Source organism: Rhinopithecus roxellana, chromosome 7 (genome assembly GCF_007565055.1).
Source record: "Rhinopithecus roxellana isolate Shanxi Qingling chromosome 7, ASM756505v1, whole genome shotgun sequence".
NCBI lineage: Eukaryota > Metazoa > Chordata > Mammalia > Primates > Cercopithecidae > Rhinopithecus > Rhinopithecus roxellana.
This window is the reverse complement of record NC_044555.1, coordinates 109,721,690-109,748,388: the sequence shown is the minus strand read 5'-3', so window position 1 is coordinate 109,748,388 and position 26,699 is coordinate 109,721,690. Positions and strand designations below refer to the sequence as shown.

At 41.6% G+C, this 26,699-nt stretch overlaps 1 protein-coding gene across 2 annotated transcripts in view; it reads right to left on the bottom strand.

Moving 5' to 3' along the window:
* GRIA3 (glutamate ionotropic receptor AMPA type subunit 3) overlaps nucleotides 1-26,445 on the bottom strand; it is a 333,308-nt gene extending 306,863 nt beyond the window's left edge. Inside the window, exons 1-2 of one of the 2 annotated variants that reach the window (XM_030934742.1) lie at nucleotides 26,043-26,445; nucleotides 24,703-24,861 (exon numbers count right to left, since the gene is read on the bottom strand). In XM_030934742.1, coding sequence (XP_030790602.1) covers nucleotides 24,703-24,861; nucleotides 26,043-26,151 — 268 coding nt within the window. In that variant the 5' untranslated portion in view covers nucleotides 26,152-26,445. The remainder of the gene's footprint in view (nucleotides 1-24,702; nucleotides 24,862-26,042) is intronic. The other variant, XM_030934741.1, reaches the window with a different exon arrangement.
* Between the last annotated feature and the right edge of the window lie 254 nt (nucleotides 26,446-26,699).

Here is a 26,699-nt window from a genome sequence, read left to right as displayed (position 1 = left end):
TTTTTCTCCCATAATAAGGTTGAAATATACCTTGGGAATATTTTTCAAAAAGCCACCATACATATTTACTCCTGGTTGGAGCTAATTAATTAGGGAAACTACCTTGAAGTTCTATCAATTGAGCTAAATTGGTACAGGCTTGAAAATATGAGCTCCTCTGAAATTATGAGCATGGAGCTGATCTCTTTGTGCTTGCAAATCTCGATCAAAGTCTAGGTGGGCATTTCAGTTGCTTGACAATTGATATCTTGGCTGGTACTAGAATCAGTTGTGTAGTTAGTTGCATAGATGAGTAAGAGAGTTAAAATTTGTACTGGTGGCTGCAGACATAGCCATCAATATTATTCATATTCACGAGTGTTGCACAGGCATAACCAAGAACAGACGCATCAAAGGTCATCAAACTATGACAACATTGCAGATTTGGGGATGAAAATGTACTTAAATCAAGCATACTGTCATTATGCCTTTGAATGATCATCTCATTTAATTATCAACAGCCTTATGTAGTAGATATTATTATCCCTGTGTTACAGTTTGGGAAACTTAGATTCAGGGAGGTTGAGACTTGTACAAGCTAATATGGTTAGTTATGTGGCAGAGTTGAGCTATAAACCCAAGTCTGATTCCAGGTTGTTACACATTCTATTAGACTATCACTTTAGGGCCTCCACCCTTGCTGTCTTCCCATTCTATATAATTTTTACCTCTCACTGAAACCTGTTTCACTCTCCAAGAATTCCATGTCTTTGGGCTCCTTTCCTATTGAAATCTGCTCTCATGATGGAATCTGCTATAGAGTTGCATGCATTGCATTATGAATTTAGACAGTGCCACCTCTTCAAAGGGAATTTATATCATATATTTTCAGTGGAGAATGAAAGTCTCTCTGTTAAAGATGCTCTGGTATCAGTGAGTAGGAGAGAGAGCTATTTGGAAATAGGAGTCAAAGGGTCCAATGACCTGTGACATCCAGTCAGGTAAGCAGCACCTGTGTACACACAGGCTTTATAAAGCAGACATGTTATCATGTAAGCAGCACCTGTGCATACACAGGCTTTATAAAGCAGACATGTCCCACTACTTAGACTAGCTGTGTTTGGAGAAAGGGAGTCCATCTCTGAGGGTAGGTGGGAAAGGTCCTTTATATCCCAGAGATTCAATCAGCCTATGATTCGATGACTCAGAGGGGTGAGCAATTATCTAGTGATATCAACTGGGAGAGATCAGGCCAAAAAGAAATCTACATTCTGACTTCAATGGTTTGAGTTGCCTCCTTGAAAACACCCCAAAATAGCTCAAATCTTTGCTTCATTTGGTCAAATCATCCTCTGAGTTTCCTTGTTTCTGTAGGAAGGATCATCTTTCATTAAAAAGTGGTGGTTGGGGGAGGTGGCTAAAATCAGAAGTTATTTAATGTTAGAAAGGCTCTCACAGGATCTTTTCATTTTACAAAGGACCTAACTGAAACCCAGAGAAGGCATGGTTTGTTAGAAACAGAGTTGGGGCTGGAACCCAGGACAACTGGCTCCCAGCCCAGGGTTCTGTTTAACCTATCCTGCTGTCTTGTAATATTCTTTTCAAAACTCGTATTTTCATCTAGTCCCTGGTAAGGCCAGAATAATGCAACCACCAAAGTGAGCTTTAGCAAGGGAAATGACTGCCTCTCTACTCAGCACCGTTCTACTGGGGGTTTTTTCTTTTGAATAACTTGATACCCCAGTAAATTTATTCTGGGATGCATATATTTAGTTAGAGATAACCGTCTTCTATTGTCTGCTTTTCCAGTTGAGCTGGCTTCTGAGCAGCAGGAGGAAGGCTGATCTTCAATAGTGTTTGGTTTGTGTGTTGGCCCTGCCTGTAGGTAGGAAGAAGTACTGAGTTTGAAGCCAGGTGACCTGACCTGTTGTGTCCCAGGAGGGAGTCCCTACCTACTTGACTAGTTCAAATTTGGGCTTTGTAGGCCTTACCTCTTTTGGCCTTCTCTTGTCAGAACTGTTAGGTGGCCCTGAGATGACTGACCTAATGACTAACACCCCACTTCCCACCTGAAAACCCAGGCTTTTGTCCTGCTTGCCTGCCTGCTGCCTCAGCTTAATTTACCTGACTCACCTTAATCTTAATGGCAGTGACACATGCAAATAGCACATATATTTAACAAGGAGCAAGCCCCACTGAAGTAGAAGTCTGATTTTTACACAGCAGTTTCAGCAAAGAGAATCTCCTTTGCTGAATCTGAAAGAAAACAATAGCTTACATTCAAGTAGGCTGGATTTCGTGGCCCTTTCAGCACGTTATAGAATGGTATAGTGGTTAAAAGAGAAGGCTCTGGAGCCAGGTTGTGTTCATCCCTTGCTCTGTCACTTACCAGTTATGTGACTGGACAAATGACTTAACTTCTCTATGCCCCAGAATCCTCATCTGTGAAATAGACCTAAGTCACAGAATTTTGATGATTGAAATAATAAATAAATATAAATCACTTAGAAGGATGCCTGGTATGTAAGAAGCACTATGTTAACTCTTATTATTCTCAATACTATTCCTAGCAGTATCTACAAAGGAGTCATAGGAAGAACAAATGAAAGGTGTGATCTTCTGGAATCAGTTGAAAGTGCCGTTCTTTTGGTTCAGAGATTTTTTTTTTTTTGCAAATTATAATGCTGAGGTGATTTTCCTCCACCATGTCTGTTAACATCACCGTGGTCCCTTCGTCTCTAAATTGAAGTTAAAATTTTGTCTTGCATAGTCAATCTTGCAGACACATACATTTTCCCCAAAGAGGGGAGCAGTCCTGTTGCTGCAACAGAAATGAATACTGTGCTGAGTACATAGAAAGTGAAGGGCCCTTGTAAATAAAGTAGCAAATTAGTAGTGATTTTGCCAGCAGTTTTAAAACAAATGGATTGAAAGAGAGTTCAATAACTACATGCCTAACTTAGAGCTGCACTTGAAGCATTTAGTAAATGTGTCATTTCAGTATTGAAAACAGAATCTAATCAAAGCATGTTTATAATTAGACATCACATATAATATCTCTCAAAATTACATTACACTAGGTGAGATGCCATTCCTTGGAACACTGAAATCTACTGTTTGTTAGGCCTTTGCTATTATTAAAAAGAACAGGTTGGGGGTACCAACAGAGACTCAGATAAATGAAAGTGCTTAATTTTAATTAGAGAGGGAAAAAAAGCCACACACAATATGGGTAGCCTGTATGGAGAACCTCATGCCAGTAAAACCTGCCTCCAAAGGTATGACTCTATATTAATTTAAATCAGACAGACATTGGCACTGTGTTCTTTTATTTTTCATTAATATTTTGATTTAGAACAACAGATTGCTGCAGTGAGGGGACAAGAATGGCAGCCAGTGAGCCATCTGCCGAGCATCTCGCTGACGACTCTACTAGCAAAAGAAGCCGGTGACTATGGAATATATGCAAGAGGGACACACACCATTAGCTAAGTGACAGGATAAAAGATGGGAAACTTTGCCGGGTCAGAGGAGACAGAGATGGAGAAGGCAAAGCACAGCCCATTCTGATTGGAATTAGAAAAGATCCAAGTACTTGCAGCAGGCCAATAGGATGGCATTCTATGGAGGATTTGCTTGTAGCGTTATTTTTTTTCCTTTGAAATTACAGGTGGAACAAGGAAAGAGAAGTGACAGGCTAAACACACAATAATTTGCCACACTTCTTACATGAGTTATGTTTTCCAGATCAGTAAACATTTACCCCTTTAGACATACTAACTCTTGAGCCATTTGAGATAGAAATCTTTCTAAAGTGGAATCCCTCCCCCACTACCATCCTTTTAAACATAGTAAAGCACTGGTATACCAACGCGGGAGCAGTAGGAGTGGTCTGTCTGGGGTGCAAACAGTAAGAGGGTAGTGTGTAGAGAATTTAAAGACAGTAATAAACTGTCTACTTGTTTTTTTATTATCGTATGCACAGGCATTTCTAAATATCAGTGGAAAAATACTCCTCCCAGCTGGGATGGACCTCATATATCACCCCTTCCCCACAATATACCAGTGCAGTAGAATGAACAGAATTCAATTTTCTATGGATGATTCAGGGTCTTTACTGGCAACTCCAGCTCCGGTACCGGGTTTGTTGTCCATGAGGTTACTTGGCCTCTTGGGTCTATTTGCCCCTACCTGAATTAATCCCAGACTGTTGTGCTTTTATAGTTGGTGATTCTGCATGGTGTTCCTTTATTGTCGGCTGTCACATTTTAGTATATCTGCTTTTAGGAGTGCTTCATTTCTAATATGCTATCTATCTTCAGTAGCCTAGGAAGTACTGAACATTGTCAGCTACAGTGGGAAAAGAGATAGAAGGCTATGGAAATAGACAGAAAATTAAAAGCACAGTAATCGGTATCTTCTGCATAATAAGGTGTGGAGGTGTTTGATGCATTGTAGAAAGTTTTTTCTTCAAAAATGGTTAAAATAAAAATAGCACTTGTACTGCTGAAAGATGTGTGTTTCAAATATCTGGAAAATTAGCTTAGAATGACTCATTCCATTATAATGCCAGTTAAATGGAGACAGCATGTTGCATGGAAGGAGCACAAGATTAGACTAAGGTTTGAGAATCACCCCAGCCACTTACTGAGAAAAACACTTTAACTCCTTTGAGCCTGTTTCTTTAAACTGTAAAATGGGCATAGTAATACTATCAGCCTGACCTACCTTATTATGTATTAGATTTTCTAGTGGATGCTCCCAGTAAACTGCCACCAATCACTGCAAGTCACCATCTCTCTCACCCTCCCTCACACTGGACCTGGTACACACCTTTAGGGATCATCTCCATCTCTTGACTTCTTACTTGATCCACTAAACTCTTAAGCCATATTTATGTTCATGCATATTTCCAATTAATTACTGAGGTCTTTCCACCAAAGGTTGAGGGCTTCTTACTCAGAAAAGCCTAAGAAGAGAAATTATCTTTAGGCAACCTGTGTAAGATGAGCTATGGGATTTCCGGGTCAAAGTTGACATTCATAATAATAATCAATTGGAAGTGCGTTAAGAAAAGTTAATTCTTTATGACATCTATTTCCATTTTCCCCTCAACTCCCAAACATACACCCACACAACTGAACACAGGATTTGAGGAATAAATTAATGTTCCTTTATTAACCTCTCTTGATATTTAGTCAGCTTTGATCCTGTCCCATCTCAGCTTCATCATTTTATTTTATCTTCAGAGGGCAGTTCCTTTTGTCTCTAAAATAGGTTTGGCCTCAACCTGCAACTTTACAGCTTCACACACCTAGGCTGAACTTCTTTCTTTGTTCTCTCTCCATGATGCTTAGTCAGTTGAGAACTCAAGAAGGGAGGAGGTAGTGCTGACTTGTGATCTTGCTCTCATCTTTTTTTTTTTTTTTTTTTTTTTTTTTTTCTGAGACGGAGTCTCGCTCTGTCGCCCAGGCTGGAGTGCAGTGGCGCGATCTCGGCTCACTGCAAGCTCCGCCTCCCGGGTTCACGCCATTCTCCTGCTTCAGCCTCTGGAGTAGCTGGGACTACAGGCGCCCGCCACCTCGCCCGGCTAGTTTTTTGTTTTTGTTTTTGTTTTTAGTAGAGACGGGGTTTCACCATGTTAGCCAGGATGGTCTCGATCTCCTGACCTCGTGATCCGCCCGTCTCGGCCTCCCAAAGTGCTGGGATTACAGGCTTTAGCCACCGCGCCCGGCCCTTGTTCTCATCTTACAGTTCACCTGTAACACCTTGAACAGGAAAGGTAAAATATTGCTCAGCACTATGAATGGATGAGCCACATCAAGGGGTCACCTTTTGGAACTTCCCTTTCTGTCAGCCTCCCTGCAGGATCCCCACAGGCTGCACTGGTTCCATGAGGTGGTCAAAGTAGCACTCGTCTAAGTAGTGTGATTTGCAGGGTTACTGCAAAATTAAATGCTACCCACCAGAAATAGTTCTCTCATTGGCTTGTGCAGTTTCCAGAATGCCCCTGATAAATTGTAAATATGCCATTATAGCTATCAAAACATGAGGGCCCTGATACTCCAAATAATTCGCCACAACTTAAAAATTGAGCCTTGATTATTAGCTCAATATTTATTGATTTATTGGTTTTAATTTTTAACTCAACATCTATTTAGTGGAGAACAGAAAAAGATGCCCACTGGTGGCAGCATTTACTTTATGACAGGCATTACGCTGAGGATTTGATACGAACTCTGTCATTTAATCCTGACAATCACCCTAGAGGGAAGACAGTATTATCACTGTAATTCTATAGATGAGATAAGTTCTATAGATGAGCACAGAAGTGGCAGAACCAGAATTCTAACCCAGGCTAGCTCTAGCTTTAAAGCCCATACAATACTGCCTCTAATATTGGAGCCCAAACTTTCTCCAACCTTGCTATCACACTGAACAAAACAAACCCCTGTATCTAACCAGTTCTACCTCTTTACAAGGCAATTGGGAGCTTGAGGAGTTGGGGAATAGGGCATGAGATATAAATTTCAGAGCATGGACGTCTGCTGTGGAGACCAGACTTGAAGGAAACATCTTGATAGAATCAGGGGCATCTTTCAAACATCTTAAAGTCTCTGAGTTCCTGAGCAAGGGAGGGCAAGGAAAGATGCAGGATCTCCCCTGCTCCAAACCCTTCAAGGGAACCCCGTAATTCATTTGAATTAAACATAGTTGAAGCTAGAAAGGACCTTGGAAGTCACCTAATCTAATTCCCTTATTTTACAAATGGGAAAAGGTGAAGCCTAAAGAAGGGACAGTCTCATAGCTAGTTAGTAGCGGCAGGGCAAAGGGAGGAATCTAGGTTTTTTTTTTTTTTTTTTTTTTTTTTTTTTTTTTTTTTTTTTCCCCATAACACATTACTTCCCTTATATGTATTAAAGAATTTAACTCTGAGCAAACCAGAGATTTTAGCATCTCAGTTTGAGCCAAGCAGCCCTAAATACCACATCTTTATTTTTTCCTAGCTTAATTGGAGAACACAGTCACAGTTCTGAGATCATGTATATCTTCAGGACTCATTCACTGAGGCTGTCAGAGGATCTGCTTGTCCTCACTAATTTTGAGCTCAGAGATTTAATATGTCCCCAAACAGCCTCGTTTCCTTTAATAACCTATCATTGCCTTAACAGTCATATATGTATTGAACCTTATCTGACAGTATTTATATTTTCAGCTGGCACCAACTCTGGGCTAAGGGATTCCATATGTTTACTTCCCACTGTGTAAAGTAGGCTTGACTTTGACTTGCCCGGAATTTGTTCCTTTCAAGCTTCCAGAGTGGGGAGATATTTTTTGTGGCATAACAGGACTTGGTGAACAAGATTCTTTCCCCTTTCCTTCCACTTTGCTGATTTCAAACTATGGGCACTTACTCCAGACACAAGAGGCCCAATTTTGGCGGGCCCCTCCTGGTGAACATTTTAGGTGCAGCAGCCCATGATCTTTGCAGCATGGCAGAGCTGTCCAATTGTTTTCCCTGATGCTTCCTGGCCAAGGCAGATAGTCCCTTTCAGCAGGAGCTGTGGGGATGACAAGGTGAGGGCAAGCTGCTTCTGGCCATAGGTCTCCTTCAGCTGAAAGGCGGAAAGGGGGCACTTCAAGATTGAGGGAAGAGGGTGAATCTTCATGTACACTGTCCAGGCCACAGTGGCAGCTGGGGAAGGCAGCCAAAATTCTGGGGAGCTAAGACTAGTGAGACCACATTTGAGTTTATTGTATTAACACATTTCACACTACATTTCTTAATGGTCTGCCTTGTTGGATGGCATTTTTAGTCACCTTTGGAGCTTGCTATTGAAAAACTCCTTTCTTGTTTCTTTTAAAAATAACCTTCTGTGCTGTTGAAGTTGAAAAGGTTGTCAGATGGAAATGTTTATGTGCTCTCTCATCTCAGCTAAAAAAATGTAAAGATGAAAGTATCCTACACATATATTTACTGAGTACCTGACGGGATATAATTCAGGGAATGCAGTGATATCTGAGCTGCCATCGGTGATGCAGCCCTTGCCTGACGTGGGCTATATGCATGCCAGCATAAAATGAATAGTCCTCTGACTGTAATCAATTTACTTGAATCAAACAATTGGCAATTGTATTTTTAAGCAACTGATAATTTCATCTACTATACCAACTTTTCCAAAAACACATAACTGAGGACTGACTGCAAAGATAAATATTAATAATCAAAGAAAGACCATGTGCTGCAGTGGTCGTTGCTGGGGATGACAGCAATCTCTTGGGAATCTGGCCAAGTCTGAGGTCATTCGCCCTGACTGAATCCTCCCCCTACCCATCACCTTCCTGCACCTTTACTTTCCCTCACCTGGAATGAAGTTGGTAAAAATACAACAAAGCTATGCTATACGTGGCTTATCCTTGTGATAAAACCCCAAATAATCAGTTACTACCAACATGGATGCCACAACTGTATTTTTTTTTTTTTTGTTACTACTTTTTTTTTTTGATGAAGGTCAACAAATAAGGATCTGCAGTGACTGCTTTAGGAATGTGTTTGGGAAATCAAGAGACATGAATTCTAGTTTCATTTCTGTGACTGGCTTTGTGACTTTGAGCTGTCTCCTCTTTGAATCTTTTTTCTTAAATATAACATTAAGATGACGGACTAGATGATCGCTAAGGTCCCTTCTGTCTGTAACAGTCTATATTTCCAATACAAGGAATTTTATTTTAAAAATATCTTCCCAGGCTCACTGTATTCAGCCTAGTCTCCGGCACCCTCTGCATCTCCAGTCCTACCATACAACAATCATGTTACATCTACCTTTATATACTTAACAATTATACTTTACTTCATAGTTTTCAAAGGGCTTTCACATTTATTCTCTCATTTGATCTTCATAACATCCCTATAAGCTATACAGCTCAATAATTGCTATCTCCATTTTGTAGATGAAGAAACTGAGACACAGACTACTAAAATAACTCATGCAAGGCCATAGGGCTAGGTAATAGCAGAGATGGAACAAGAACTCAAGTTTTTTGACTCCAAATCTGGTGCTTTATTCCCCTTTGGCAAATGTAACATAATGGCAACTACTATTTGTTGAGTGTTCACTTTCCACATATTTTATTTTTTAATTTTTACCACAGTGGATACTAACATTTCTTCCACTTGTCAGAAAGAAAAACCGAAATTTAGAGGGGTTGAGCTCCTCACCCAAGGCTATACAACAAGAAAGAGATAGATCCAGGATTTGAACTCAGAAAGTCTGGCTTCTGATCATAACCACCATTGGTGTACTGCCTGTTGAGTTATATAACATGTGCTTCAAAGAGGATGGAAAGTCAAGTTCTCTCTTTGGTTGCTCTACCTGGTAGAGGAATAATGATCATCCCAAAAAAGACCAGAACAGCTAAAAGTCAGCAACTATTTATCACATATTTACTGTGTGTTCAGATCTGTGATAGAATGTAGGTATTAGAGGAAGTTGAAGTATAATTGTAAGCCTTAATGAATTGGGAATCCACCTCAATGCATAAAGTTGTATAATGGTTGTGTGTGTGTGTGTGTATGGGCTTACATATATAATGGACTTATATGTATATATATATATAAGATATATAAATATATGTACGTAGGGTAATGGTTTTGTCTGTACATATGTGTCATAAAATAACTGATACAGTAACACAAATATTAAAAATCAAAATTTTAAAGAACACTCAAAGAGTCTAGACAAATGCTTGCAATATAATATAAAGTAAAAAGGCAGGATACAAATCTGAACACATGTTAAAACTTAATTTTGGGTGATTTTAAATTTACCTGGGTAATTTTTCTTCTCTATATTTTTGAAGTTTTTTGTTTGTTGACAATTAGCAGAAATTAATTTTACATTTTAACTTCTATAATCATAAAAACGTTTTCCACATTAAAAAAATCAGGTAGGGCCTGTAATCCCAGCACTTTGGGAGGCTGAGACGGGCGGATCACAAGGTCAGGAGATCAAGACCACCCTGGCTAACACGGTGAAACCCCGTCTCTACTAAAAAATACAAAAAACTAGCCGGCCGAGGTGGCGGGCGCCTGTAGTCCCAGCTACTCGGGAGGCTGAGGCAGGAGAATGGCATAAACCCGAGAGGCGGAGCTTGCAGTGAGCTGGGATCCGGCCACTGCACTCCAGCCTGGGCGACAGAGCGTGACTCCGCCTCAAAAAAAAAAAAAAAAAAAAAAAAAAAAAAAAATCAGGTAGGGGTAATATGACTTACTAGAGAATAAGAGAATTAGACAATTCTCTTATTAGACAATTAGAGAAAAAGAGATAACAGAAGGTAGTAAAGTAATAAACCGGTGGTGTTACTTTATTACAGTTTTCTGCTGATAAGGCTGCAAAACATGGTGGAAAAGACCCCACTCTGAGAATCTGTTAGTCTAGATTCTCAACTTACTTCTGCTACTAGTGAGCTGCATCACTTTTGGCAAATCTCTTCTCCTTTCTTATTCTTATTTTCCTCATCCACAAAATGAAGTAATTAGATTAAAACGATTTGATCCAGCTCACACGGTCTGTGATCTATAAGAGGACTTCAAGACTTTGTTTTGCTCATTTTTGACTATAGATCAGAGGGTGGTAAATTATGACAGGTTAACATTGGAAGCACTAAATGGAAGATACGATTAATTGTGGTCCCTGAAACTCATGTTTTACTGTATTTCTTTTCTTTTTTTTTTTTTTTTTTTGAGACGGAGTCTCACTCTGTCGCCCAGGCTGGAGTGCAGTGGCCGGATCTCAGCTCACTGCAAGCTCCGCCTCCCAGGTTCACGCCATTCTCCTGCCTCAGCCTCCCGAGTAGCTGGGACTACAGGCGCCCGCCACCTCGCCCGGCTAGTTTTTTTGTATTTTTTAGTAGAGACGGGGTTTCACAGTGTTAGCCAGGATGGTCTCGATCTCCTGACCTCGTGATCCGCCCGTCTCGGCCTCCCAAAGTGCTGGGATTACAGGCTTGAGCCACCGCGCCCGGCCGTTTTACTGTATTTCTAATTAACTTGCTGTGGATTTATTCTTCCTCTCTGCCACCTATTTAAAACTGACAGTGTTGTCATTTTCATATATGTCATTGTGCAGCAGTGAAAGCTAAGAGAATAAGGATTATGTTGGGAAGACATCTTAGAGAAGTGTCAAAAGTTGGAAAACCTGCATTACAACCTCAGCTCAGTTATCAATTAGCCGTGTAACCTTGGGCTAGTCACTGAGCATCTCTGTTCCTCCTCTTCAGCTTCTTCATCTGAAAAAAAGATCAGTGATTCCACGTGAAAATATAGGGATAGGCTTGAATAGGAAATGAGGAGATGATACTCATGGATTATGGGTACACTGGGAAATGAAGTGGCTAAAAATTGCCTTTGGTCATAACCCAGGTTTTGGCCTGCTGGATACAGCATGCTGTTAGATACAGAATACAGAAGAAGAGACGGGAGAACAAAAAAAAATTAAAGAATAAAAAGCCTAGTGGTCCTTAGCAGGATCCTTTCTCATGAATCTATCCTTATGGAATCAGCTAGTTAAACTTTGCTCTGAAGAGACTAGAGACTACAATGCTGGAAAATCACATTAGCAAAATTTCTCTTTTAATCTTTTCCATATCTCCTTCCTTTGCTATTTTCAATCTGACTTAGGCAAGCACCATCAAAAGAAAAAAATACATCCACTCAAACTTATACATTCTTAACTTCCACTCACACATCAGCCTTAATTTAAAAAACTCAGAAAACTCATGGCTGGGAGAGCCCAGTTGGAACTACATTTTTCCTAGTCTGAGTGCAGGATCAGGATCCAGGATCTGGGATCCACTCTTCCACTCTCCCACTTTAAACACATTAAAATAGAGGTCACATTTGAAGAAAGATTATTCTTTCCTTTGAGCCAGCGAGTGCTAAGGTTATCATATTACTATCCATGCTGCTTTACCCAAATCATATCCAGTTTAGAGAAAAAAAATATCAGAAGGGACTGTGTCCTTGTGGACAATTTCACTTAGTGGTGGCATTATTAGGCTTAGTGGTGTGTGTGCCCTGGTTTTTTTGAGGTATCAAGTAAATTCTTTCTTTCTCCACTTTTTTTTTTTTTTTTTTTTTTTTTTGGTCCCCAAGCAAACCTCTTATGCCCAAGGCAGCATTGTGGGTATTCAAAGGTGATTTCATTCAGCTTCTTTTCAGCTACAGATTCACAGGGCATACAGTTTAGTTTGAAGGGCTTTGGGGATAGTTACAGATGGGAAGAATATCTTCCACAGTTTGGTTCTGACTAATTCTATTCCTTACCAACCACTTCGGTACTCTGTGTTTATATGTTGAACACATATGTTAGACATTATGGTCAATATTTTATGTGGATGATCCCAATCTTCACAACAACTTTATAATATAGTTACTATTATATTTATTCTCATTAAACAGATGACGGAACTGAGGCTAACAGAGGTTCTGTAATTTGCTCACAGTCATATGGCTAGTAAGAGAGCCAAGATTAAAATGCATTTAGTAGCTCTTGCAGAAAGTATACTGAATGCTTGCAAGAGGCTGTGATATTTAGTGGAAAAATTGCCTAGACTCAGAGATGTTCCAGAAATGCATCTCTGTTGAGCTTTCATCATATGAATGACAAGAGACTAAAAGGATTATCAACTGCTAGAAATAGGTATGTGCCATTTGTGTGCCAGGGCAGTGCCTGCTCCAGAGGAGAATGAACAGTATGGAGGGCCTCTCTTGGGCTCTTGATTCCAGGGCCCATGAAGAAAGCTCACTGATGGCCCTGGCACTGATCTAAGTGCTTTACATGCATTTGTGAATTATTTTATTTAAAACTCTCAACAATCCTATGAAGTAAGAACTATTATTATCACCGCTTTATAACTGGGGAATCTGCGGTACAACGAAGTTAAGTAACTTGCCCAAGGTCTCACAGCTAGTAAGTGGAAGAGTTGGGATGTGCAAGGATAAGCCACAACTGGCTGAAACACTAACCACTGATTTCAAGGATTCAATGTTTTTTATCACAGGCTCTCAGAAAGGCAGAGAGTAGATGAATATGAAGAGGAATTTCTAGATATAGAATTTGAGGCACTTCATTTTGGATGGTCTTTTCTCAGTAAGAAATGAAATGAGATGGTAAGAATTGGACAAAAATTAATAACAGAATGTCTTTTTTTTTTTTTTTTTTTTTTTTTTTGAGATGGAGTCTCGCTGTGTCCCGGTCTGGAGTGCAGTGGCACGATCTCAGCTCACTGCAACCTCCGTCTCCTGGGTTCAAGTGATTCTCTTGCCTCAGACTCCTGAGTAGCTGGGACTACAGGCACACACCACCACGCCTGGCTAAGTTTTGTATTTTTAGTAGAGATGGGGTTTTACAATGTTGGCCAGACTGATCTTGAATTCCTGACCTCAGGTGATCCTCTGACCTTGGTCTCCCAGAGTGCTGGGATTAGAGGCATGAGCTACGACGCCCGGCCAATAGAATGTCAAAGATGGAAGTCACAAACATCATCCAGAAGAACCTCCCTAGTTTGCAAATGATAAAAACTAGAGCCAGAGATAGGTGTGATTTACCCAAGGTCATCCAGGCAGTGGATATCAGAGCTGAGACTGGAACCCAGATCTCCTACTTTCTGTCTCATTGTTCATTCCACCACCCTCCTATTGCTCTTACAACTTTTATTGTTTTCCAAGGCCATAGGAAACATGATATCTCAAATGTTCTGTTACCTATAGGTTATTTCATAAGACTTCAACATAAATTGTGTAGTGTATATATGGGTCACTTAGTCTTAATCTATACCGTAGGGGTGGTCAGTTACCCTCATTTGGAAATACATAGACAAGGAATAGTTATTCAGCATTTAAAGAATTCTAATCAAGAAATGATTCTAATAATCACCTCAGGAGTTTATCTCCAATGAGCACCGGAGGCTTTGTTAATTAACATTAAACTTCTCGTTGGTGAAATTAATAGTGTTCAACATATGTAGACTGGCTAGAAATATGGTAGAGGAGTTCCCAAATTAGCATAAATAAAATATAAGCATCTAATAAACTCTATAATATTATCCCTTAGAGAAAATGGTACTGTAGGTTCGATTTGTAAATTGTCTTGTGGACAGCCACTGATGGGGACTTTTGGTTAGCAGAATCCTGCTACTAGAATGTTGTGTTGTGTACCTCAAGTAAACCTTCATGCAAGGTGCTGTTGGAGCACCTAGAAGCAAAGGTAGCTGAACTTGACTGAGTCTACAGAACAGGATATCCAATTATTTTATGTCTATTTGCTATTATTTTAATGAGAAGTAGAATATTGTCTGAGTCTTGCTGTTATAGCTGGTAGTGAGGTTAATGGGGAGAAGATCTATAGCCTCACTTTAACTATGGCAGGCTATTAACATCCAACAAAAAGTACCTAATGATTGTGAGTGACCAGATTGGGTTAGGTTAGTTTACAACTCCAGACAACCAGTACATCTCTATTTCAGACCCTGGTCTAAAGTTGATGAGCCTCTTTCTCAGAGTATATGGGAAGTTCCTACCTTGAGTGACTGTTGACATAGCCTTACTTGACCCAGTGGCCTCCCAGTTGTGGGCCTGGGGTTTGCATGTTCTAGAACCTAAGAAGTTGTCCCAAAGCACAGCCCTCCCCCCGCCAATGGTGATGTACCTCTTCTGATCTGCTGAGCGCTTATTAATGACCTTGTGCCAGCATTCTGACCTTGCTGAGGGCCTCCGCGTTGCCTGGGGGAAGGTTAGTTAGAGTCGAGCTGGCACTCAGTCATGAAAAGCTACTAGATATACAGTATATGTACATGGGACCACAAGTATTTCCACAAAGGAGAAAAAATTCTACCATATTGAGATACTTTGATGGCACACTATAAGAAGAAAGTCAAAATAGAGTTTTTACTGAGAAGAGCTTTTCTCTCTGCTGTTCTCAGTAGTTATAACTACCAGTTAATAGAACTTTCCTCAACCAGTAACCTAGCTGCTAAAAGGAGGTGTATAGTATAGTGCAGAGGTCAGAAACGTGTACTTTCCACTCCCAGTCCCTCTAGGTCCTGTTGCAGGCACTTTGTTTGTCCCATAGTGGTTTAAGAAAATTGAATTTGAATGTCTTCAGGCAGAAGCATGGACTCTCTGGATTGCCATAGGCCCCACCATTCCCTATTATAACACACCTGGTCCAATTACCTACCACATTTATGTGGTCAGCATAGCCCCTATATGCATTTGAAATTTCAACCCAAGTTGAAATTGATTCAGGCTCTAGAGACAGGAAGATCTCAGGTCGAATCCTGGCTCCACTACTTAGCTAGTTGTGTGACCTTGAGCTAGTTGTTTATACATTTTGAACCACCTATGATTCCTCTTTTAGAAAGTGGGGATGAGAGTTCCTTGCCTGTGGCAATATTGTGATGATTCCATGAGATAAAGCATGTAAAATGCTTAGCAGAGTGCCTTCCATGTGGTATGGGTTTAATAAATGGTAGCTGTTATTATTTTAGCTCTGGTTTTAAATTTGTTGATAGCAAGGATGGGGAAGAGGGCATATTGATTGCTATATGAACTGATTGTAATACATTTATTTTTAATAAGTGGGTTGGCATTTGCCATGACATCTAGTTCAGAGCATGTCTGAGGACGAATCATTAGCTAATAAGCAAAGAAAGGAAGAAACATTGTCAAAATGAAAATAATTCCTTTGTCTCTACTTACCATCTCAAAGAGCATTTTGTTTTATTTCCCTCAGAGACTATGACTTGAGGTTAGTCTGTTAGTTCTTCCAAGTCTTAGATTTCCAGCCTGAAAGCCAAACTCTAATGCTTGCATAGGCCAATAGCACCTCAGTTACATAGAGAAGTAACATATGTGAAAGTGCCTGGCATAATACCTGGTGCTCAGTGGGTATTCAATAAATATTCAATCTGAATCTGTATATCTCTGTAGTACTGGGGCTTTTTAAACCTATGATTCCTAAACAAAGTGTGCATTTAGTATTGCCCATAGACCTTGGTAAAATGCTTATCTTGATATTTTCTGATTCAGTACGTCTAGGGTATGACCCAGGAATTCATATTTAATAAGCATCTCTGGTGATTCTAAAGCAAGTGGCCCAATTCAAGAAACACTGTTTAATGAACAAGGAGCTTTGGAAACTGCAGTGACGTACTAGGATATTTGAGAATGTGTAACAGGTTCTGACTGACTTTGGACATTAATGGCCTTTCTGATCTTAATTGTACAAGGGTGTTCACCTACACAAAGACCTGTACACACACCCATGAACTTACCCCTCTGTGAGCTGGGTCCTGACCCCTTCACATCTCATTTATCACCTGTGGCTTGACCCCTTTCTGGGGAGTTACAAAGATGAGGGCCCTGGTTGCAATGAGTAATTGGCAAGGTAGTTCATCCAATCATGGATAATTGAGAGGGAATTATTTTTGATCACAACAATTTTTAAAACCTTAAAAAAAATTCTCACCACCCCTCATCACAAACTGATTTTACCTTTAAAAATTTTCCACAGTAACTGTGGAAAATCCTGAAGCTGAAATCACCTATTGCAGCAAACACCACACACAGAACAGGCAGCAGGCCCACTACCATCAGAAGGGTCTGATTTCAGTCAAAGGCAACTAAAATAGTTAAAGATAACTAAAATCTTAGTGAATAAAGTACCAGAATTTATCCATGGAGAAGGTCAAATGTTGAAAAATAGGTGAAGTGTATTTGAGAGAATCTTCCTTATCCTCAAGAGTCTACCAGTGCCCCTCTGAATGCCCACAATCCATTTGGTGCCTCACTTCCTTGGGCAGGTATCTTGTTCTGGGTCATTTATCTGTCTTGGAAAGCCCCCTTGGATGATCCTGCAAGGTAACAGGTGGTAATCTGAACAGAGAATTCTGGTTGAAATATTAATGACTGATAAGGATTTAATTTATTCCCTTCCAGATAGCACGCTTGCATTTTGGCACAGGCTTTCAGTGCAGTAATACAAATAAACAAATTTGTGGAATTTCAGACTAATGGCACACTGTTGGGGGGCATTTTTTCCGGGAAATTTTGCTATTTTGCGGTACTCAAATGACACTGGGTAAGTTTTTAATGACTTCCCTGGAGCAGTTCTCAACTCAGGTCTGCTAGAAAGTGACATTACTTCCCTTCCCTCCCATCAATGTGTGCCTGGCACAGGCCTTGAAAATGGAGTAAATTTTTCAGTCTCTTAGGGAACCAGAGAGAATTCAGGTTGTGTTGTACTTCTTGTTTCTAACCCTGTTTAAGGGAAGTCAGACAGCTGAGGAGCAGATGTTACATGCCTCCTTCTGGCATGCCTTGACCCAGAGAAGCAAAGTGGAAAGGGAGTTGGAACTGCATGCCAACCTTCGCTCTCTTGAGCAGGTTGTTTCTAAAAGGGGCACTTTGGGGTGTGGCAAGAAGCCAAGACACTGTCACCCGGGCTCATGATCTACTTCCTCTCTGAACCTGCCTTTCAGTCCCCACTCCACATCCCTACAATAAAACATCTCTAAATGCTATCATCAGATATCTAGTAATGCCATCTACAGACCTGGCTGAAATGGACACGGGCTTGTTGGGAATGTGACAGATACATACTTGAGTAAGAATGAGCCAAATGTGTCTCTTGCAGAACCTTCTTTGGAGGGCAAGAAGATACAAACATGGATAAGAGCTTGTCTGCGAGAGCCTTTTCCTTTAATGATCACAGTCTCCTTCCTCTGGGCTCTTCTTACTAAAAGTGTGGTTCCAGGACCAGAAGCATTGGCATCACCTGGGAGCTTGCTAAAAATGCAAATTCTTGGGCACCATCACAGACCTAGTGAATCTGAATCTTTGTTTTAACAAGATTCCTAGGTCATTGGTGTGCACATGAAAAATTAAGAAGTGCTGTTCTACACTGAATTGTGCCTCATAGGGTTGAGGGATCATTACCAGCTCTGTTTCCTCTCCTTATTCTTATCCTTGTTCCCCTGCACCCTCCAAATAAGATCAAATGATGGTTGTGTTGAGGATAATTGCTTAAGAAGCCAGTGACAGTTGGGAACTGAGGAACAGGGAGGTCCAGATAGAGCATGGGATGTAAACACTTCTGTGACCAATGACCAACTGGAAATACAGAAGAGACTATGCTGGTTATTTCCACTGGGAGGGAGGCCAGAGTGTATGTTTGAGACAAGGTAAGGGAAGGATGGAGGGAGGAGGAGATACTGCTTAACTATGCTTCCAAATACCTCCAGAGATACCATTTAGTGACTGTGAGATGGATGTTACCTCTTAAATATGGCATTCCACATACCATCCCAGGGAAAGGAAACTTACAGCTGGAAACACAGCTTCTCTCCCACCCTTATCCTCTCCTATAACCTTCCTTCTGTGCCAGTGCATCTCCTGACAGTGCCCACATAGGCAGGTTCAGACTCCACAACAGCCTCTTTAATAAAATAAATACTTACGAACTTTAGCAGCTTCCCAAATTACCCCCAAAGGCTTTTAGATTCAACATGAAGAAGTTGAACCTGCCTATGCCTTGGGTGTACTTACACCCAACCTACTATGTGCAGTTAGACTTGTACTTTGGCCTGTAAAAGTCTTCTATGACCAAAGCCAGCTGACCTTTAGTTTGGGTAGAGTGAATGGTCACTCTGTGAATAATACCCAGAAACACTCCTATTTAAGTATCTTTCCTTGAAATCGAGGCAGTATGTTTCCCATAGTCCCTAGATTTAAAGCAAATACTCCCCCTGTTACATATATTAACCCTTTACCATTTATCTGACACTTGCATATGTATGAAATATATACCTATATTAGATATAAAGCTAATCCACTGGGAGGATTTGCACCCCCAAAGTAGAGTGCAGGCCCTACTGCACTCTACATCCTTGGAGGATGGACCAAGAATAGAAATATTCTGGTGGAGAAGGAGAAGGTCTGGGAATTAGGTCTGGAAAAGTCTAGGGTAGAAAATAGTCCCTAGGTAAGTTTAGTGTGGATGGGATGCCAGAATCAGGGGCTGGTCAGTGAGTAGGCAGTTAGAGACCAGCAAAAGAGGTTAGACAAACTGGACGGATAGAGCAAGAGAAGAAAATAATGGCAATAGAAGACGTAGAAATATGGGGAAGACAATTTCTGTCCATGTTAACCTTTGGCAAGGACTGACCCTTTTTAGGGGCTGCTGCTTTAGCTCAAGGCTCATCCCACACACAGGCTGAGGCTATCTGTAGCTCTGTATCTGGAGCCCAGACAGTTTCTGAGCAACTACCAAGCTGGAGGGAATTCCTTTTGTGTCTGCACAACTCCCATAGTGCTGCTAAAGGATACCTATCACCCCCACCTGGGGTTTTAATTGCACCCTCCTGTGGATATTTTATCTAATAAGACCCAAAGTAACAAAGCCAAAGGAATAAAGTCAAAACTTGATTTTTTAATGGAGCAGGTAAAGTATACAGATTATTTGCTTGACCTTCATTGAAGATAGATGGTTTTATGAAAGGTCCTTCAAATTTATTTTGCAGTCTCTATCTAAGACGTTGATAGGGAAATCATCTGGATAAGCATGTTTATTAGTCTCCCCCAAAGTTATGGAATTCTGTCTTCTAAAATTCTGACCCTCTCTTAAAATCTATGCCATCATTTAATCCTTAAACCAACTGTATAAAAATGACAAATCTCTTATCCACAATGGAAGACAAATAATGATGCCTCAGGAGCATCGTTTATTTTTCAATCTGTTAAAATGAAACCAGCCAATCACCTCTGACTACTCATAACAATGAAATTTAAAAATACATCAGGAGCCAAAAACATAACAAAAAGCTCATGGATCCTCCACTATTATCACTCAATCTTAGGGACTAGGGAGGGAAATGCAGAATTAAGGAAATTACCTCTGTAGGGGCAGAAGTAGGAAAATGTGAAAAACTAGTTTCATTTTAGGGAAAAAAGTTAAAATTGCAGAGAGGAAGAAAAACCATGGCCCATTTTGCAGTAAATGTACATGGAGAACAAAATAATTCCCCTTATTCCTTTCCTTCAAACCCTTCTTGCTGCTCTCCCCCTTGATTTAGTATATCAATAGGAAGCTGCCTTCTAGGGGAGGTAATACACTTTGCAGGAAGCTCACCTTTACAGCCTGCTGATTGCCATCTATTTTTATGGCCCAAATGAACAGCATCAGCTTCTTCCCTCCCCCACCCTATGAAAAATAAATTTTAAAAACCATAATAAACCTTGTAAAAAGGTGACTTAAATTTTTGACTGGCACCACTAAGGCAACGTCTTCGTGCTTCAGGGGGCTAAGCCAGACGTGCTGAGAAGTGAGCTAAGCCGGCAAGCCTACTGAAGGCTGGCCAGCAGACAGAGGAGAGAGGGAGAGCAGCAAAGGCACAAAGGCAGGGAAGAGGGGGAGTGAGGGAGGGAGTGGAGCCAGAGCAGTCAATGTTGGGTAGTATGGCAAAATCTGTTTAAGGGAAGGAGACTTGATCTTGATCCCAGGAGTCTTCACCTGGTTTCCAAATCTTACATGGAAAGGACAGACACCAAAGCCAAACCAAGACAAAACAAAACCCACCAAATTGCAAAGAATAGGATCAAGGGAGACATTTCCTTCCCAAATGGACATAAATAGTTAAATTGATTTTGGCAATTAGAATAATTAGATAATTAGATTGTGACTCTGTAGGAAAGAGAAAGAAACCTGTCTCAGCTAAGTATATTTGGTAGTGAAATGCGCTCAGTTATAAAAGGAGTGTATTCTCAGCAGGTATATTTCAAATGGCTTGAAAAAAATTAATGGAATAAAAATTTGCATCTGATGGGTTAGGTTTAGCCAGCAAAAGGAATTTTACTTGGGACTCCATTAGAGCCTGCACTCCTAAGTCCTATTCTCAATCTCACCATCACCATTGTGCCTCCATCAACAGATTTTTATTTAAGCCAATGCGTTTAGAGCACAATTCCGTGGTGAATAACCTTTAAGGTTACATTTGCCTTTTCCCTGCTTCTTGCAAACAGTGCGTAATCCACAAGCACATTTGTTGGCTGTAAAGGTGTACAACAGCAATTTTTGCAATGACAGTGCGGAGAGGGAATATGAGATCTGTGTGCTAATGAGCTGACACTGCAGAGGCTGGGGCGGTGTAGTGTGGAGTGCACTACAAGTGCACAGCAGCAAGACACAGGAGGGGACTTCAAGGGAATCGGCGACGTTTCCTGAGGAACCAGGACAGCAAAGCCACACAATGGGACACATCAATCCCTTGGTGTTTCCATATCCCTGCCCCCAAAGCCTTAGGACTATCAAATCTGCTTTTTAAAGAACAAACAAGTAACTTACATGTGTATATATCTCTTTTCATATATACTGATTATGTGTCTATGAATGTATGTATCCTGAAGTCAAAATATTCACACCATTCTTGGTTCTGGGGTTATCTAGCTAAGTTAAAAAGTAAGGCAGCAAACTCTATAAATTCCCATGAAATGGGAACATGTGCTTCAAATCAGGTGAGTCTCTTAGATAAACTTCAATCCATCTCTGAGTTGAGATCCCAAATTAACCACCTTTCAAAGCCAGTGCGGCTCTTATTGGCCTTGTAAGACATGGAATAAAGTTGGAGTCTGTCTTAAGCAAACCTCTTGGGGGTTGTGCAAAAGAATTGGTTTCTGATGAAGAAGAGTCTTTAAATAACTGATGCCTGGGATTCATCACAAGGAAACTTTTCAAATAGGTTGTCAGAGGTTGTAGGGGTGGGTAATGCAGAGGGAGAATGGAGAACAGGGACACATACATGAAGGAATTACCCTTTGCTTATTCTTTGTATATTTGTTTACCTGCACACCTACACCCTAGAAAGTGTGTGCCTGCCTCAGGATTGAGGGTGCAGGAAAGATCATGAGAAGAGATCAATTCTAGTGCTAAGGAAAGTTGAAACTAGGAATTTTGCCTAGGGATAAGGGAAAGTTTCTTTAATTTTTGCAGCCTGTTCCATATTGAAACAGATAGGAGAGGTGGTTGGCCAGATTGAGACTCATCTGTGGTTTTCTGGAATTCTCCCTAGGTCTCCAGAGAAGGGCAGGCCAGAGAATACAGAGGTTTTTCTTTGCACAATCAGGGCGATCAATTGGAGGAGTGGAACCTGGGGGTCACCTGTCAGGCTCCAGCGCTGAACTAGAATTTCATGCCAGTTGGAAATATTTGATCTCCACTTCCACAAGAAAAAGAACAATCAAAGCCAGGGGCAGAAATGAGAAACACTTCCAGGGCTTCTTTGGCCCCTTGAAATCATTGGTTTCTGCATTCAAAGACTATGGTTAGACGAGTCATCTTTCTCATACTAAGCTACCAGGCAGCAGCTGCCTGGAGACAGCTTTGAGATCTGGCCCCCATTCAATGATTGTGACATTCAGAGATGTCTGTTTCAGGGACCAGAGAAGATGACAGCTTTCCTCCTCTGTCTTCAGAGAAAGCAACAGGCAGCTGGATACACAACACTGGTTTTTCTAGCTGTTTTTCCTGCGTATGTCTGTGCATGCATACGTGTGTATTTGACATAACTAAGGACAAGGTCACGTTTTCATTTTTTTTCTTGTTGCCCAGTGAGCCACACTCCTTCTCCCAAACTCTCAAGCCCCTAGCCACAACCCAGCCTTGTAAGTGGAAATGCTATGAATTTACGGTGAGGGATTTTCATTAATTTCTTTTCCTTTCCCATGGTTGTTCTCTTATTGCCCTGAGAGGTAAGGCAATAAGGCAACTCAATACCAATATGGATGACTTATTCCCTTTTCCTAAACCTGAGATTTTCACATGGCAAGAATCATTTCTGATTGCTTCTTGAGTGGGGTTCCGACAGTCTAGGGCTGGTGGGTGTCAATCTGGTTTGACCATAAGAACAGGACCAAAAACCTTGGAAATCAATCATTTCTGAGAAACCAAGTGGTTCTCTTATCCCAGTTCTCATCCATGAAAAGACACTGAAGGGAGTTGAAATAAATATTATTTGTTATTAATGAAAATAAACCCTGGTAGTTTAATGTATTTAGTTTTAAATCTGTTCTAATTGATATTTAGGAAGCTGCATTTGAGATTCAGCCTCTTGACAAGATCACAGTGCTGCAGGATTAAGAGTCAGATGTGTGTTGTAAATGCTGTGGAGACAGGCTGGGATTACCAAAATAAGATGTAAAGTATAGACAGACATTTCGTAACTTTCACACTTAGCTGGAATTAATAAATTCCTATTTTTGTCAATGTCAGAAAGCCAAAGAAAGTCAAATATGGAGTATCTCAGAACATGTTCATATAAGGATCTGTATCTTCAGCTAAAATTTTCTTAAAGCTGATAACTGTCATATTTCTTGCAGAGTATGTCACCCCCTCAACCCCTTGGCCCAAGTCTTCAAAGCCAAGGAACCTGTGCCCTTGGAGAGAGACCCTTTCGATAGTTTCTGGAAACCATGTATCCTTTGAGGCAGAAGGATTTAAAGAAAGTCATATACAAAGTTTCACCCATCCAAACATAAACATCATTTCTCCCTTGGAAGAGAAAGGAAAAAACCCCCAAATTCCAAACTACATCAGCCATAAAAGCAAAGCATATTTTATACCATATTCAGCCTCATTGTTGTGAAAACTTTTAGTGAAATAAGCTTACATGAAGAATTCTCAGTCTTTCTCACGAAACATTCCATTCAAGTAAAACCGTATGTCCAACAGGCTATTAGCCATTTAGGTTCCTTTGGTTGTATTTTACAAAATGTCCCCTTTTCAGAGGAATAATCACGGGGTACAGCTAAGGATTTCAGAACCGGTTTTGGGGCTGAATTACTTCTCTTTCCATATTCAGTTTTCCTGCTCCAAGCCTCCTCTCCTCCTGCCCCCTCCTTGCTCTAAATTAAGAACTGTGTTGTCGTTAACGATCATGGGGGTGAACAACACTAGGGGAGGCAGAACTAGTTTTCCAAATCATCACCTGATCACCATTTTCTCCCTTCTCCTCAGTTCGCTAGGCATTCATCACTTGCAATCAGTTTGTAGTCTTATCAGTTCCTATCAGAGCTCTCTCAGTAAGTAAGGTAATATTTGAGGACAGAAAGAGGCCAGGGAACCCAGCCTGTTTTGCCCCTCAAGGTCACTTGTTTGCAGAATTTCTCATATTTGCTTCCTACACATTAGGCAATTGTCAAATTCAGCTCGTTCCTACAGCCAGGCACTAGCTTTAACAGTCAAGTGATGTACATCCTGAATTGACTCAATCAAGAAGCTGCTGATTCTTTTTTTAATCTCATCTGAAGAAATTTCTCTGAACAACCATGCTATTTTTTTCTTTCTTTTTTTCCCCCAGTTTAAAAAAAAAGAGAGAGAGAGTGTTGGAGAAGGAACACACTAGGTTAGCAGGGAGGAAAATGAAACTTTTGCATCAAACACTATTTGGAGCAGACTTTTGCCCACTGTCTTGAGTTTTTCCTACTGTCTTAAGCCCCTCAGCAGTATCCTTTGGAGTTGATTTATGCAGCATGAAACCGGATGGATCAGAGCCCCTAAAATATCTACTGAGGCAGTCATCTCCCAGCACACACACAGACCCTAAGTGCCACAAGAAAGATGCAAATGAGGTCCCCAACGTCCCAAAGGGAGGAAAAGCAGATCTACTTACAAGCATTTGTCACAGAAAAACTATTGGAGGAATCCAAGTGATCTACATGGTAATTCAAATGGAAGGGCTTCTCGGTGGTGTTCTGGTTGGTGTTGTATAACTGCACGGCAAAGCGGAAAGCGCTGTGCTCCTGCACTGTGTTTCTCATGAAAAGTCCACCTATAAGCAAAGGGAACGGAGATTTGGCTGGTGTTCCCCCACCCTAGGGCCATTTAGAAACTGGGGAACAATATAGATACCAGATACCTCTCAATGCTACTGGGATGTGGGATTGAGGATTGATATTCAACCTGTGTGTCTTTCAAGACTTATGAACTCAGATTTTGGCCAAGAGAAACCTGAATTTTCTAGACTGAAAAGAAGAGGCTAGAGAGAAGGGAGCAGAGGGGGCTGTTTTGGGTTAGGACGATGGAACCAAGAGTGAGACTTGGTTCTTTCTTAGGCGGAAGCCTTTTTTTTTTTCTAGTCGTTCCCCCCCCCCCCCCCCATCCGCACAGCTGGTCATCTTTTCCTTGTGTGAAGGGAAAGGTTGGGAAGAAAAACAATATTGTTCCCCCTGCTACCCCAACCCGTTCCCCATAGCCACCCTCACCCGTGACAATACAGGGGGCTGGTTCAGTAATGGCAAAAATTCTAACTTCTAGACTTGTAAATACAGACAGAAGCCAAGATAACTCCCTCCAGGAGCCCAGGAGCCGGGCTCCAGACAGACACAGCGGCAATTCATGAATTCGTGGTCTGCGTGACTTCGCCGCTTGCCCGCTCAGCTCCTTGTCTCACCTCCGCCTCCTACCCCATCCACCACCGACTCCGGCTGCTGCCCGGGTCTGGGAGATCCAAAGTGGGCTCCACCTCCCCCAGCACCAGCCTGTCTCCCGACAGCCGGAGACACCGGACTGAGCACCCCGGGCCCGGGTTATGCGCCCTGGCGCGGCCAGACAGTCGGCATCACCCTGGGACAACTTCCAGCAGCTGCACGCACGCCATGGCAAAGTCCAGAGCAGCGAGCTGAAAAACCCCGACTCTTCACCCCCTTGCAGCATCCCAGCCTCCTGCTCGCCTCCGGTGCTCCTCTAAGCTCGGAAAACCTAGCATTTTACCCCCACTATCCCCAGGAGACCCCTCTCTTGTCCCAGAGGCTCTTCAGACCAGCCACCTCTTTGAGGATCAGACTCCTCCCGCCCCGCCCCCCGCCCCGCACCATCTCTGCCCGGTCACCGGCCCCAGTCTCAGTTCCCAGGCCATACAAGACAGGGACCCACCGCAGCGAAAGCCCTGCCGGGGCAGTGGTCTCGGGTGAGGGAGAGCCTGGACCGACCGACTGGCTCGCTTGCGCTTACCTATGCTGATGGTGTTGGGGAATCCTCCGTGAGAATGACCCAAAAGCCCCAGGACTAAAAAGAAGACCGCCCAGAGCATGTTTTGCCCCATTTTCTTCTGCTTGGCCATGCTACGCCTAAAACGAAGCTGACAAGAGCATGGGCGCAACTCAGGAGTCGTCAAAATAATAGAAAAAGAAAAAGAATTCGTTGGCTCTTACACCCCCTCCCCTTAACTTGCTCTCGCTCACTCTTTCTTTCCACCCCACACTAGTCCTCCTCCTCCTCCGCTGCCGCCGCCTCCTCTTCTTCCTCTTCTTCTTCTTCTCTCTCTCTTACTCTCTCTCTTATTCGCTCTCTCTCTCTCGCTCTCTCTCTCTTCCTTTCTTGCTCCCTCTCTCTCCCTCTCACTCCCAGGATCTCTCACACCCCCTCCCTTCCCCCCACCTCACTTCTGTCTTCACACCAATCTGGAAGGCGGGTTCATTGGCTGCAAGCTGGGTTTGCCAAAGCGATTTCTCTCCCTATGATGAGAGAGAGAGAGAGAGAGAGAGAGAGAGAGAGAGAGAGAAAGAGAGAGAGAGAATAAAAACCTAAAACACAGAACAAAACAAGCAAAACACTGAAAAACAAAAATAGAGAAACAAAAGAAAGAGAACGAAAGAATAAATTATCAAG